General features: G+C 38.3%; 2 protein-coding genes across 2 annotated transcripts in view; one reads left to right on the top strand and one right to left on the bottom strand.

Moving 5' to 3' along the window:
* COX19 (cytochrome c oxidase assembly factor COX19) overlaps window positions 1-16324 on the bottom strand; it is a gene marked incomplete in the record, with an annotated part of 71277 nt that overhangs the window by 30100 nt on the left and 24853 nt on the right.
* Window positions 13245-16324, top strand: part of LOC140336015 (cytochrome P450 2K1-like) — a 13996-nt gene continuing 10916 nt past the window's right edge. The window contains exons 1-2 of the mRNA XM_072419068.1: window positions 13245-13467; window positions 16015-16177. Of these exons, the coding sequence (XP_072275169.1) occupies window positions 13273-13467; window positions 16015-16177 (358 nt within the window). The 5' untranslated portion in view covers window positions 13245-13272. The remainder of the gene's footprint in view (window positions 13468-16014; window positions 16178-16324) is intronic.

The raw sequence follows: 16324 nt of genomic DNA, 5'->3' as shown, positions 1-16324 counted from the left end.
GCCAAAACACCGGTTGCTCTCCAACTTTTACAGTACCAATAGACCTACCATGCCAAATCTTCCAAAAGTGGAAGAAATGCTGTACATACTGTATGAAGAGTAGGCAGCTAGAATTATCTGAACACACATCCAACAGTCTGCTAAACCTCATTTGTCATGGTTTAATTTCTCACCATTCTAACTGACCAAGTTGCAATACTTCCTAGTAAAATCCTATTGTTCTTTGGCTATTATATGGAGGCTTTATAGACAATATGAAAATGCATGAATAATTGGGAAGTGGAAAGTCTTTGCTTGCCATTAGTCCAGGCATTTCTGCATCATAAAAATTGTGTCCACTTTAAACAGTTAAGCAGTTAAGCATTATTGGCTGGTTTCAAATCAGCAAATCAGGGTTTAGAGACAAAGACAAACAGTAGTGTAACATTCTTCCATCTTCCATATTCTTCACTCTTCTGATTCTACTTATTCTTCCCTTTCTCTTTATTTATATATATATATATATATATATATATATATATATATAAATAACACACACACTATGTATACTTTTTACCAGACAATGAAAACTACACAAAACTGTGCACATTGTGGCAACTTCAGGATGTAATCAACTCCCAAAATAGGAAAAAATCAAATGGCACTAATAATCCCATAAAAGACAAAAAGAGACATTAAAATCAAATCCACATGAATATAATTAAACATTGGCTGTAAATCCATTAATCACAGATTCCATTAGATCTAAATGGCAGCTGAACTCACTCAGAACAGATTCAGGAACATATTTCTTATACTCCAGAATCACTGCACACCAGATCACAAAGTAAATACTCCTTTGTGTTATCTAATCAGTTCCCATCCTCAATAAATGTGTTGTTACCTCAAAGAAGAACATAAAAAACATTTATTAAAAGTAACTAAAAAAAGAACATATGCGTACCATTAATGAGGAGCAGTAACCATATTTTCCAAACGATTAAACCGCTAGCATCACAGGCAGCCAGGAAACTCAACCCAACAAGTTTTGCCTCAAAAGAGACTATTTGAAACTAAACTTGTTGGGAAGAGTTGTGTTTCTCTACCTTTTAACAAAGTGAAATCCCCTAAAATAACTCTTAGGTCTTTGGGGAACCCCTACTATAACTACTACAGTACACATAAGTGTGGGGGTCAGTAGGAAGAATGCCTCCTACATTGCTGGCCACTGGACAGAAAGTCACCCTTTCAGATAGTCAAAAACATAATTTGTGTCAGTTAAACTGACCAGAGAAACACAAGTTGCTCATTGCTCAAGGAACCCCTATCAACCCCTGGAGGAACCCTAGTTACATAGTTAAATAGTAAGTTAGGATGAAAAAAGGCATAAGTCCATCAAGTTCAACCAATAGGGAAATAAACATAACCCAATTATAAAACCCTATGGATGAAGTTGGTCCAGAGGAAGGCCGATTAATCGCAAAACACATGCTTTTAATATTGAGCGAAAGTACCTAAATTGTATTTTGTACAAATTCATATTTCAATTTCCAGTTAGCGCCTCCAGAATCACACAATAATTTGGGGATGAAGGTCTATCCTTCAATATACTTCGCCCTCAATGTTGAGAGAGAATGCAGTTATCATTGCACTAATTTTCCTGGCCGACCAGGCTCCTCGGTTCCTGGTACGGACAGAGATGAAGGGAATGGCTTATTTGGGAACATTTGTAAATTAAATCATTACAATGGTGTAACAAGCATTTCCTTACTTCAAGTCTGGATTTAAACCATGGGCTATTCATATGGCATCTGGCAGTGGCTGTGCTTTCTGAGCCAGTTAAAGTTTTGCATAGTTCCTTGACTGATCTTGAGGTCCATCTACTTGGATACTCAGTGTCTAGGTGAACTTTAACTTTAACTCCCCATGTTAACTTCATATTTAAGCTTTGCCTTGTATTTAATATTTACCAGATTATTGTGCATCTGCCAGGATCTTGCTTCTGTTGCTGCTGTAACATTGTTTTTCTATCTACTACTCTTCGTTTATCAAACTTGTGCGTGCTGATTTCCATTTCTTACCTAGTACCCTTGGATACCCACTGGGCAAAACAATACAGTAGGTTTTTCCTATGTAAAATTAGTTATTGAAGTGTCATATTTAAAAAAAATAGCCAGTTAACTCCAAACAAAATATTGTTTACTTGAATATTGGGATGCTAAAGGGCTAAATTCCTATGCAGAGTAACCCCCAACACTGGCTTACAATTCATTTACAATTAAATTTAGGTTATTAAGTTATTATTGTTATTAAATTAATTTAAGGTATAATTCATTTGCGTGCCCATGGTTTCGCAGTTAACTAATAAAAAAGTCACAGTTTTTCAGATTATACTATATGATATTTTTATTTTTTATTTTATTTAGTGATTATGCACATTGCAACAAACTTGAAAATTAGGTAGCCAAGAACTTTTATACATTTTCTGTAGGGGGCTAAAATTCAGAAAACCCTGTAGAACGTTCTCCCAGTGAAATCTTCAAAAAATGCTAAAAGAGGTGGGGAAGCAGAGACACAAGACTAGTCACCCAGACAACAGGGCTCAGGCAACTTGATTCAAGAACAAGACTAGTCAAGGCTAGAAAACTGGACCAGAAAATGAGGCCAAACACAGATAGCTAAAATAATATTAAAAGGCATGGAAGGTGTATTCTGCCTTAGTTTTACGAAAAACAAAGCCCTATCATAAACTGACAATATGACAAGAAGGTTAATACATAACAGAGTGCAATACTTAGTCATGATGCATGGAAAATAGACATGCAATTTGACAAAATAAAAAAGTACAGTCAATTAGTATAGGCTTCATGAGTAACTGAATCACTGTAAAGCAGTAGTCCCCAACCTTTTGCAGCTTGCGGACCACTGAACCTATGAATGGACTCTGGACAGCGCATACAGTCCTATGTCACTCAAAGGGAAGAAACTCTCTCCTGAGTAACATCATAATGCCAGAACCTGCCCACTCTCTCCCATGAGAGTGGGAAGGTTGCATCCAGAGAGCAATTTATTAAACTTAGAGAGTTGTACATTTATATTAGATTATTTAAGTCAAGCAGTCGTTTTAAGAACCTAATTCATAAAAAAAAAATATGATACCCAATTGCTTGACAGAGATAAAAAAGTGGGTAACATGAAATGCTCTAATTTAATGCAAACCATAAAAGCAAAATAAAGATACAAATTATGAATGATCTCTAGTTGATTGTAAGCTCTTCGGGGCAGGGTTCTCTCCTCCTGTATCACTGTCTGTATTAGTCTGTCATTTGCAATCCCTATTGAATGTACAGCGCTGCGTAATATGTTGGCGCTATATAAATCCTGTTTAATAATAATAATAATAATAATAATAATAGTTGCCCAGTATTGTATACAGTTTAGGTCCATTGTAACCTAACCCTGGCATATCCTCAAGAAAAAAAAGTGTTGTGGAACCTACTTCTGAAAAAAATGAAAGTTATATACCCAATTAAAGTTATTAATGGCCCCCAGTGTTATAAATCTTTCTACCTATAATGGGTCTCTTCTTCTTTGATAGGAATCCATTTGTTGCTGAGGCCAGTGACATTTTTCTACAAAATTATGAATTTTCAAATGAGAAACAATTTCAGATATTTAAATTGATTATATGTAGGTCCTCTTGTTACATAAAATATCCTGGTGGGCTTCAATATATTGGACCAACCATAAAGATGCTGCAAACCTAGATGAGGGAACATTTGGGAAATATTAAAAAAAAGTTCCACAGTCTATTACTACACTATTGTATAAATCATGGAATAATTTATGGGGTTTAAAATTTTGTGTATAGTCAGAACATTTCACAGAAAAAAAAACTTGCTTTATTTATAGAATGGACTCTTGGACAACTTGACACCAAAAGTTTAATTGTTATGCTTGATGTCAATTACTTTTTTAGTAATGTGTATTAAAATAAGAGATGGATTATTAATTTAGGGTTATTAACCTTGTTTATCTCATGAGGAATTTTTCATCATTTGTTAGATAAAGAAGCTCTCATATATGCAGGGATGAATTTAGACAAAATGGACCACTGGGCAAATATGAAATTTAGGCCTCAAATGTACAGCCTTCCAGCTCCCCGCGCCCCTGCCTGTCAGTTTGGGGCCTGTATATGGTGGGGGCCCTGTGCCCATTTGTCCTACTCTAAAACTTGCATAAATGTATATCAACTGTATCTTTAGATATTTGCCCAGAGCTCAGCTGCAACAATTCATTTCTGTGATAATACTTTAACAACATTCATTTCCTTCAGTCAACACAGTGTTACAGATTTCCTGTCATAGAATGCCTAGGTGAGCAGAGTCTAAATTTTTCCAGGCCTTGTGTAAGGATTATAATTGGGAGGGACCATGACAATCAATGGCTTTAGCCATGGTGCAGAAATAATTATTTTTTTTATTTTTGACACTCATGTTTTTTAGGCTGTTTCGTGTTTAGAAGGTGCACAGTTTAACAACTGAATATAAGCCAGTTGTGCACTACAATCTATAAAAACAAGATTATGCAAGCTAAGAAGCTAAGAACATTGTCCACTAAGCCAAAAAAATCATATAGTTTTTGTGCTCTAGTAAAGATTATTATGTTAACAATTAAACCCAAGCATATAAAACGTGTTCAAATCTGAAGATCTGAACAGTTGTTCGCAATGGCTTTTCCTATCTACCCTCTGACAAGGATTGATTTATTTTAACAACATGCATTATTCTACGGTAATAAATCGTTTAAGAAAAGAACATTAAAAGATGCATCCATACCCTAAACTTCTTTCTTTAATTGGGAACCTAAATCTAGTGGGCCTGAGAAATGTAATATCATGTAATATGATATCTACATAGAGACTACTGGATCCTAATAGCTTTTTTATCTAGCTATCTAACTATAAATCTTTAATTATTTAGCTTTATTTGCTCACTTTGTACTTTTGGCAAACATGTATCTGTATTCACCCTATCTGAACTCTGTAAAATGTTGTGGATTAGCCAGATTGTAGGTACATGATGATCACCGGTTATGTATACTTAAATTCCATATTAACTGTTTTCCGGGAGGAAAACTATCAGTATTTATAACCTTTATTTACATAAATTAATAATATATCAAATAGGATGTTTATAAATTTGGTATATACATTATAATATGGAACACAATACTTTTTTACAAAATAATATGTTATCAATAATGGGAAACCATGGTATATGTATAACTCCTTTTTACATTTAAATTTATATGTGCTTTTTAATGTAAAAATGGTTTTGGTTGAAATTGCCTCCCCATGGTTGAGGTTAGTTCATAGCTGAACCTGAGCTCCATTGACATCAATGACAGATGCAAATTTATTAATTTAATTAATTAGGCTGGAAGAAAGTGACAAATGTCATAGTCCACCGGCCCGATTCGCTAAGCTGTACTATACCTGTCATTGACAAGTATTTACCAACTTAGCCAAGTAGATTGGTAGATTGTTACAGCTGTCATGGTCAACCAGCCATGTTCGCTGAGCCTCAAGAAAACAGTGTGGGTCCCCCCTTATATTAAAACCAGACCCTTTATTAGCCTTTGGACCTTCTTGGATAGGAAATGGGGCAGCAAGAGTGTGTGCCCTTGCTCTTTTCAATAAAAGGTCCACCTATGTCAAGTCTTTGAAATTCTTGAAGCCAATTCTTGAAATAAAAGGTATTTGCTTTTTTATATCTTTGTATTTTTTCATATCTAACATGTTTCAGCTTATTTTATTTTCCATTTCCAATTAACTGTAAATGCTATTGCAGCTATCCAGGAAGTATGGAGAAACCTTGGCAATACCTTTTAGATCCATAAGGATGGTGATTAAATGATGCAGCGCAGTGAAGGATGTCCCTCTCAACCAAGCTGATGACTTTACCAAATAAGCAAGTATATCAATCTTCAAACTAATAAGACAAAGTCTAACAGTTACCATTTTATGTAAGGATGAACTTTTTCTTAAAAAAATATGTGTTTTTCATACAATCAATTTTAAAAGTTCCATGGTTTTATTTATTTATTAAGACAATTTAGGTTGAAACTCAACCCAGTATCATTCTGTCCACATATTTTGTTGTCTTGTCACCTGCATTATAGGGTGATGGCCCCGGGTATGTACAGTAAGTAAAGTTTTAAAACAAAGAAACATAAGATCTTCATAGAAAATAGGCTCTGCATTTACCACTTACTCTTGCAAGGAAATGCTGCCATATGGGAAGATGGTTCATGTAGCGTCTTCCTGCTGTGGCTCCAATAGGGAATGTTTAGGGGGTGCAGTGAGTTAATACCACCAATCATAGCTTCCAGCATGGTAAACCCATGCCAATGCTAACTTGCTGACTACACTAACCTAATAATCCTCATCAGCTGCCTATGTAAATACAGCACGGGTACATTCAAATATTTATGTATATTTAATGAAATTTTTGAAGGTTGCCTTCAAAAACTTCTTGGCTCCATACTAGGTATAAATTCTGCCCCCTCGCCACATATTTAAATGTTCCAACATTGCAAAAGTCAAGTTGAGGGTCTGGCTTAACCAGTAACAGAGTCAGGTTCAAATGAAGCCTGATTCCTTACTTGCACCTGGCTCCTAAGCTGTTTAGCTCTGACCTAACACATTCACATGACACCTTTGCTGTCTAGCCCAGACTCAACAGCTTCACCTGGATCCCTTGCTGGTTAGCTCAACCCCCCTTTGTTCCTGTCTAGACAACAAGCGTGCAAGGTGCAAGTGAAGTATCAGGCTATTCAGCAAGGAAGTCAGATGAAAATTAAGGGTCAGGCTCAACGTGCAACTTGCTCCCTTGCAGACTAAGCAGACCAAGGCAGACCTAAGCCTACATGGTGGTTTTATTGGAGTAACAATCCTACAATTTATCAGATATAGATGTTCATAAATATGTTTCCTCAGCTTGTGTTTCCATTTGTCAATATAGAAGCACTCACTAAGGCGGGGGTCCCCAACCCCTGGACCATCTCACAGGACCAGCCAGAGCTGCAGACCAAATCTCCCAGAGACATTGCAAGCTCAGGGTGGTGGGTGGATTGGGTCTTTGGTAGGAATGTTTAGACCTGCGATGGGAGGGTGGGCTGATTCTGGCATCATGACGTCATTCTGGGGGAAGTTTATTCCCCTTTGAGTGACACTCGGCTCCCCACGCGTGTTCCGGAGTCGGTGCTTTTAGTGGTCCGTGACAACCAAAAGGTTGGGGACCACTGCACTAATGCAAATACACCTTCTGTTAGGCAATCCGCATATTGGTAAGGTAAGTTTATTTTACTATTTGTGAGTGATTTAGTAGGATAATCCTTAATCCATGGGCATAGTGAAAATTGACTGCTTTTAGGTGTGCTTTGTAATGTGCATGGGTCTTTTCACTTGTATAGTGACTTTGTGTTAAATTATTTTCTATATCATATTAAAAGATTTATATTTTCTTTATTTGATATCTGGACTTGAATTGATGTATTTCTTATTATTGGGGTGAACCACTAATAGGTCCCAGTTTGGCCAGTTTGGTTGAATAAGGACCTTTAAATCTTTAATATCATTAGGTAAAAATATTTTAAATAATAATATAAGATAAGAATAATTAAATTAAAGGAGGGTAAAATAGTGGATAGTTTAGGGATTTTTGGAGGGTTTCCAGAACATGGAGTCCTAAATCATTGTTCATCCAATAACTGGTTAAGATCCTTTGGTTCCCTGAAGTCAGATGCATCATATGTGTTTAAAATCCTAGTAAATACAGGCAAATCTAGATTGCTAGGTTCTATTGTATATCATAACTTTTACCAAATTCACCAAGGTAGGTGGAAGTTTAAAAATTAAAAACAGACTGTGAAAAGTAAATATACTCTCCCCTTTGTCAATCACTTACAGTATTTATTTAAAACACATACCTTACTCCTATGATTTATTTCTCTGTCTTCAATTCATTTGGCTGCAGCCAAAGTTCAGAGCTGTACATAACATACAGAATTACACTAACAAAAGGAATGGAGGAGCTCGGAGGAGAGATTAGCTGAACTAAGTCTATTCTTCCTTGAAAACAGACATTTAAGGGGGGATATGATCACTCCATATAAATATACAAATGGTTCATATAGAGAACTTTCTTCCCAATTATTCACTTTGAGATCATTACAAAGAACAAGAGCAACTACTGAAGATTGCTTTAATAAAAAGCTGGATGATTTCTAGAAGTACAGAATATAACTGGATATTAAGGCTTTAAAGTAAAGATAACAGAGACTGTTCATCCAGGGAACATCCGATTGCCTCAGTGAACCAGGAAATATTTTTTTGCCCTGTTTTCCCCTGCATATTGTACCAGGGTTTATTTTTGCCTCTCTGGATTCTCTGGACCAACTATGTCTATGGGGTTTTATATCTGGGATTTGTTTATTTCTCTAGTGGTTGAATTTGGTGGATTATGTCTTTTTTTCAGCCTGACTATGTAGCTATGTAACAGTGAACCTCGTGCAGCAGCCGGCCACAGAGTTCAGTGTTCTGATTGTGTAATACTGTATAAAGCATTAGTGTTGGCCAAATTTACCAGATTTGCCCTAAAGGTCAAGATAACAATGTCTCTGTAAACACAGTGTGTACATATGTCTGTGCTGTGTACATATGCCCCAGCTCACAGTTAATCAAATTTTCATTTAATTATTAATAGGCCAAGGGTTGTTTGCTTTGTTTTTAAAATAACTCATTGTAAAACAGAATTTGTATGTATTCATACATGTCTGCAGCAGTATTTTCATATAAAGACAATTTTCTCTGAAGCAGCAACATTCATTGTTGAAAGAAGGTTCTGGCAGTGAGGGTAGGGAAAGTGTTAAGCTGCGTACACACTTCCAATTTTTATCGTTCAAAATGAACGACGAACGAACGACGAACGATCGATTGGGCAAAAATCGTTCGTAAAAAAAGTAACCAACGACGCCGACGAACGAGGAAAGTCATTGGAAACGAACGACCGGACCGGCGGATCGGATTGGACGACGATCGTTGACCATCGTTCGTGTGTACGATCGTTCGTTGATCGTTCATGGTCTGAGCATGCGTGACGAACGAACGTTCGTTCACTTCCTGTCATGCACGTCACTCCCTCTATCGCTCAAACGATCGTATCTATTGTGTGTACAATATCTATGAACGATCGTGTCGTTATCTGTATGTGCAGGATCGGTGCTATACGATCGTTCGTAGATATCGTGCAGGATCGTTCGTCGTTCATTTAACAACGATAATAATTGGAAGTGTGTACGTAGCTTTAGTGACATTCCACCAACCAAGGCAAGATGGTTTTATCAGTTTTTAAATATATCCCAAATCAGCAAACCATGCTTCTGCCTATACCTCCTCTCTTGTGGAGCGCCGTGTACACTTGTCCACCATTTTATGAAGTTATTAAGATACTACATTACAAATATAAAGCACAAACACATTTGCAAGGAAACATATGTACAAAACCATGTAAAAAAACAATATGATGGTAGCATCGAATATAAACCACTCTAATGTAAACCAAGATGATGACTCGTTTCGCAAAGCAAAGTCTGCTTCATCAGATCAAAAAATGATAGAAAGATTGGTCAGAAAATATAATATCTTTATTCTATTATAGATATATTGAAATATAATACATCATTAACATGTACAACTCACAAATCAGATATCAACATCAACGGAGGTATTCAAAGACCCCAAATCACCACCACACATGTGCTTCATACAGGTAAAATATCCTTGTTGGAAGTTTAAGCTGATCAATTATAGTCTCCCAATGTGAAAAAAACTTGAGTTTATCTAAAAATAAATATTGGACATACCATCTATTAAAAAAGTGTATTCTACTACTATAAACCTAAGTGTGCTGCAAAAGGGGAAGAAAAAGAGGAATAATACAGTCTGCAAGATGGAAATGATAAGAAGATGCCAAGCTGCACATCAAGTCATCCAAACTAGCCCCATCAACGCTATACTATTAAATGTTATAGCTGGCGGAAGTGCCGACTGACACATTCCCCTGCAGAACTGGAAAAATATGCAGCACATTGTCAAGTGCACTTCAAGCTGGAGTGCAAACACCCAGGCATGTGCTATAGTAGCTGCCTAAAGACAAATAAATTAAATAAATTGCTAGCATAACAGACTGGTGTATATTTCATCCGGCAACACAATCACTGAAGCATGCCTAAACGTAATTTTGTAATTTTGTAAATGTAATTTTTTGAACTTTATCTATATATTTGCACACAATTTTATGCCATTTTTTAGATAAAATTTGTATAATTGTGCAGATTGTTTAGGACAGTCGTCGCCAATCGGTTGCTAATTTTGGTGGTCCGCAGCTCTGGCCAGTGCACCCCCGAGCAAGGTCAAGAGAAGGCCGTTACTGGGAGGGTGGACTAGCCAGAGCCACGGACCATTTCCCCAGTACGGATCACAGGCTCAGGGAAGCCCACTCGCCCACTCACTCGGGCAGGTTCTGGCATCCTGATCTCACTATGGAGGTAGTTTCTTCTCCTTTGAGTGACACCCGTCTTCCCGTGCATGCGCGGCCCAGGGACTGTAAATTTAGTGGTTTGTCGGTCTGAAAAGGTTGGTGACCACTGGTTTAGGAAAGGGTATGATCAAAATACTATGTCTTGACTTTGGTAATATCTTTACTCTCATAAATAAAGAAGAATAGATCTATTGGCAAGCTAAAATATGGCACAGGTACATGGACGCATCATCACATGCCATCAAAAATCACTCCCAGGCCCCTAGATACAGGTTAGCATATGATGGTGCACATGTAGTGCCCATCGCTACCCCTGTATCTGGAGATAAAGATGGTTATTGAAAGTTAACACATTGGGCCCGATTTATTAAAGCTCTCCAAGGATGGAGAGGATACACTTTCTTCAGTGAAGCTGGGTGATACAGCAAACCTGGAATAGATCTGGTACAGGATTCAAAACATTTGCTAGCAAAAAGCAAATGACTTTGAAGAACCCCATTATTCAGCATTAAAGAGCTTTAATAAATCAGCCCCATTATGTGTAAGAATACATTTAAGTAATCTAAGAACAAATTCATTGTACTGAAATGTTAATTCTAATTGGGTATAAAGAAAAGATCCTACCACTACTATCCCCTGCTTGTGAGGGATGCTGGGGTCAGCAAACTCTGGCCTTTAGGCCAGATACGGTCTAGTGAGTAGTCTGTTCCGGCCTAACGCCCCCCCTGGTCCATCCGGCCTAATCCTGGCCGGCAGGGGTCAGCAACCTGCAGCTCCAGAGCCTCCTTGTTATTCCTCCCTTCTCTATGTACTGCAGCCGGCGTTACCACTTCCGCCGCAAGGGTAAGGGGACATTCCCTCCCCTCTGTATGTATTGCGGAGGAGAGGGATTTCCGTTCAGGGGCATTCCTGGTGGGGGAGGAGCCATCAGCACGGGACTCGAGAGAGAGTCCAGCCTAGTGTGTCTTCTTGACTTCCTAAAATGGCCTGGTAGCCAAAAAAGTTTGCTGGTATATAATGTTTCAACATATATTGTACCTAACATTGTGTGGGGGGAAAAATGTATACCTTCAAGAATTTTGAGCATATGGATCGAATCCTTGGTATATGAAAGTACACTAAGAACATGTAGACGCAAATAATCATCAACTAACTTACTTGCATTAGATGTAAGGCTTGAATAAAAGAAACAATTAGACATCTGAAGGATTTTAATATCTTTATGAATTTTTGGGAGGGCATAAAAGGTGGGTGTGATAGGATGAATGGGGTAAAGAAAATCAACTGTTGTTTGTCAATAAGACCAATTTTTAGAGCTTTTCAGATTGTTTCAATTGTTCTACACCAGTTTTTTTTGGATAGGATTTATAAGCGTATATTTTTGTATTGAGATAACCACATTCTCTCCCTTATCAGTGGGTTTTATGACTAGGATTATTATGAAGAGTGTTAAGAGCTTGCTGCTGTTGATAAGATTACATTTCTTACTACTAATTAAAGGCAATTGTTCAATTTTTGTTATAACACAGATAGTAAACATTTCTATATTTTTGTTGGTATGAAGTGGTGGAAACATTTGAATTTTTTTTTGTATTTGGGAGGAAAAATAGAAATACCCTCAGAGAGTGAGCTTGTGTACTTCATCCCTGTCACACTTACCTGCTCCTCGCTAAAGTGCAGGCATCTCTCTCCTGTGCATGCGGGCAGTTCTGACTCTGGGCGTGCCTCTGATCCCAAGCTTTATAAGTTTTGCTCAATCCACTGGCCAATCAGAAAATAGCCTCTTTTTCATCCCTGGCTATTTAGCTAGCTCAGACACCGCACTCAGTGCTTGTGCAACGAGTCTCCACTGGTGCAGAGCCCCTAGTTCTGTTGAGCGAGATCCTGAACGCCTGTTGGCTAATTCAGTGTTTCCTCTGTCCAGCTCCTGCATTAACTTCTTGTTATCCAGTCTGTTGTTTCCCTGTGCTGTTCCAGTGTTCCTGTCTGTCTGTGGATTTTCCTGTGTCTCTGTGCCTGTACCTGTGCCTCCTGTTGCTTCCAGTGTCTCCTGTGTTCTCTGTGCCCGCAGTGGCCCCGGTGTCACTGGAGTCTGTCTCTTGGATTCCTGGTAATTGACCCCTGGTGTGTGACCTGACCTCTCTTGCTTGCTGCCTGCCTCGACTCCAGCCTTCCTTGACTATCCTTCTGCTTTGTGATTTGGTACTTAGAACTGCAACCTGGCAGTAACCAGCGGTGCAAAATCCTCACCATCAGAGGCTCTGGAGAAGATCTGGTTACTGCTTAGACTCCGCGCCTTGGCCCTTCTCAGAGCTCACACCACCTCCGTCCAAGCCGCAGCTCCCCCTAGTGGCCCTGTCTCCCGTGACAACTCTATCAAATCATTAAGGACTTTCCAATTCATTCTAGTAAGGTTGGGTTTTTGTTTTTTTTATGTGATTCATGTGAATAATAAATCATGGCATTAAAACTGCCAGAGGTATGCATTAGTTTGACTTAATCAACAGAAACAGTTGCACAAGTTTGAGGTGTACATGATTATGTAATCAAACACTAACCCTGGCCAATAAAACAAAAGGATCAAGTTTTTTTGTGGCCTTGTAAAGATTAATATGTTGACAATTAATCCCAAAGCCTATAAATGTTGTGCAGAGGTGCTTTGAGCATATTGCTATAACAGCCTGTCACTATGAGTGTTCTCGCTTACCTCCTGATAAGGATTGACCTGCTATTGTATATTGCGGCATTCTTTGTAATAATTTTGTACTGGATAAATGGATCTCAGAAGGGAAAAGGAAATATGCCTCCAGGACCTAAGCCTCTTCCTTTAATTGGGAATCTTAATCTGGTGGACTTGAAAAAACCTTATGAGTCACTGATGAAGGTAGAACCAATAGCTAATAATGCATGAAAAGCATATGTAAAATGACGTTCCTCATTTTTATGACCCATCTATTTATAAATAAATTTATCCAGAAATATGTATGTATAATTATTAGGAATGGGAAAGTAATTTTGGAAGTTGATTTTGCAATAATCATTTAAAATTAATAATTAGGCTGCTTTTGCCATTTCTTCAATTTATCTTGCTGACCTAAGCCCAAAAGCATGGTACTGATAGCATTATTAGCCCCTGAGCATTGTATTGATAGCATTGTTACCAAAACTACTTTCTGCTTATTTAAAAGAGCACTTAAAACCCATTTTTTCAAACTTGCCTACTCGCCTTCTTCTGTCTCTTAAAACCCTCACTACATCCCACCATTCCATATCCCCCTTCCTATCGGAAGCTGCTTCCCCATGACGTAGATTGTAAGCTCTTTCGGGCAGGGTCCTCTCCTTCTCCTATGTCACTGTCTGTTCCTCATTTTCAACCCCTATTTAATGTACAGTGCTGTGTAATATGTTGGCACTATATAAATACTGTTTATTATTATTATTAATAATAATAATAATAATAATAATAATAAAAATAATAACAGGTGGTGGCTCTTTGGGAACATATGCTAAGAGAAAAGAACAATAAACACCATGAGACGTTTCTGTAAAAGTTAAAGCATTGTAGGCAAAGCATTTTTAAAGTTACATGCCACTTTTTAAGCTAATTACAAAGCCCGAAAGCCCACCAAAATATTGGGATGGTCGGGGGAACTGGTAAGAACATGTTACAGTCAGATACCTTGGCGATAATGTGATGCTCAGGGACTTTTCAAAAAAACAAAAACTCAACAAGTAGCTTTACAAAATGTGCTTTCCCAACCATACTTCGAATTTGACTTGGGGTAACACTACCACAAGCTCCTTAGCCCCCAGAAGGCTCATGAGCTTATTATCTGTGGGTATATACCGTATTTTTCGGACTATAAGACGCACTTTTTCTTCCCCAAAACTGGGGGGGAAAAGTGGGTGCGTCTTATACACCGAATACATATTAAATATACCGGTAATTAAAAAAAATCATACTCACCCAATCCCGCGATCCTGTGGGCTTCTTCTTCTCCTCGCTCTCCTCCCGGCTGCAGCGCGTGTCTCCTCCTCCTCTGAGCGAGGAGAAGCCGACATGCATCCCTATTGCTCATTATTATCAAGGCAGGAATCCGGCTGGCAGTGAGGAGGCGAGTGTACGAGCGCACTCGACTCCGGACCGCGGGAAACCGGCTCGCTGGAAGCGCGAAAGTACGCGCGTCCAGCGAGCGCGGATTTCATTGATGAATCAGGGCCATAATGTCTGCAAGTGTCATTGGAAAATGCATTATTGCTACAGGGTATATGTTTTTTTCATATGTAAGTCACAGGGATGACCTTTGATCTGCATGTGACAGCCCTAAAACCATAACAAAGCTTTAAAAAGTTACCAGAAAATCAAATATTTTTGCAAGAAATTATTACCAAAACTCAGCTTTGGTTGCCCCCATCCTGACAAAAAACAGCTGGGCAGAGCTGCTGTTATTGCGTTCACTGCTCAGCCAATTTAGCAGCAAGGGGGCAGCTGGAGACAACTGCTGCACTGACCTGAGCAAAGCACCCGTGTTTAGAGCCAATGGAGATGGTGGGGCGCTGGGAAAGATTGTTGTGGGATCTCATATTGGAACATCACTAGACCCTGTACAGGGTATTAGTAAAAAATATTAGTGATATTAGTAAAAAATAAAAAAAAATGTTTTATAGTGTATTGTCTTTATTTCTAAGGACTATTTAACACTTTCTGGAAGAGGGTAACAATAGTACCTATGTACACATCCCCCATGGTGATCTACATATCTGCGGGGCCTCTTTTTAACGGAGCTCCTGGACTGAAATAAGATCCCTGTCTGAAAACCACCAAATCCTAGGGGTTATGTGAAGGTTTCCTAATAAGGACAGTCAGGGGTCTGGTTTTGCCAAAGGGAAGCAGGCTACATTTTGGCCCTTTATTAGGCTTGTGACCTTGTTAGATAGGAAATGGGGGAAGCGGGTGTGTGTGCCCCCCCATTCCATAAAAGGTCCTCTTGAAACAGGCCAAGAAGGGACAAGTCAAAATGTAGCCCTCTTTCTATGGCAAAACCAGCCCCCTCACCTATCCCCACTCATAATAGGGGCAATAGTTAGGGGGAAGACCTCATCCCCACAATGATAAGTTTATTGCATTTTAGAAGTCCCCTTTTATACGGAGGGCTCCCATTCCCATTCCCAGCTTGTTTCTTACTTGTTTTGAAAATGATTAATTTTATATTTTTCCTAATAGAATCATCAACATAAAATGTTATAATACATGAGATAAATCTTCTATACGATGTGCACAGATGAAGCACAATATTTGTATGTTTGTTAGAAAAAAAACCTTTTATTGCTTTTTTATTGATGTATTTGATTTTTTTTTAAATTTGGGGCAGAAGTTGAGTTAAGGTATGTATCACTTATTCAGCAAATTGAATTTGTTGTTGTATTGCAGCTCTCTGAGAAGTATGGAGAAATCTTCACTTTACACTTTGGACCTAAGAAAATGGTGGTGATTGCAGGATACAGGGCTGTAAAAGATGCCCTGGTCAACCAAGCTGATGACTTTGGAGAAAGAGCAGATGTACCACTTTTTACCCTAATGAGCAAAGAAAAAGGTAATTTTAGGTGATCATTTTATGTATAGACTAGCTTTTTTATCTAATTAACCTTTGAGCAATACTTTTTGGTCCTATTGCCTGATTACTGAATAAATTAGGTTGTTTTAGACCTAATCCGGGGAGATCTGGAGCTGAAATCTCAAG

This window comes from Pyxicephalus adspersus, chromosome 7 (genome assembly GCF_032062135.1).
Source record: "Pyxicephalus adspersus chromosome 7, UCB_Pads_2.0, whole genome shotgun sequence".
Classification (NCBI taxonomy): domain Eukaryota; kingdom Metazoa; phylum Chordata; class Amphibia; order Anura; family Pyxicephalidae; genus Pyxicephalus; species Pyxicephalus adspersus.
This window is presented reverse-complemented; position numbering and strand designations above follow the sequence as displayed.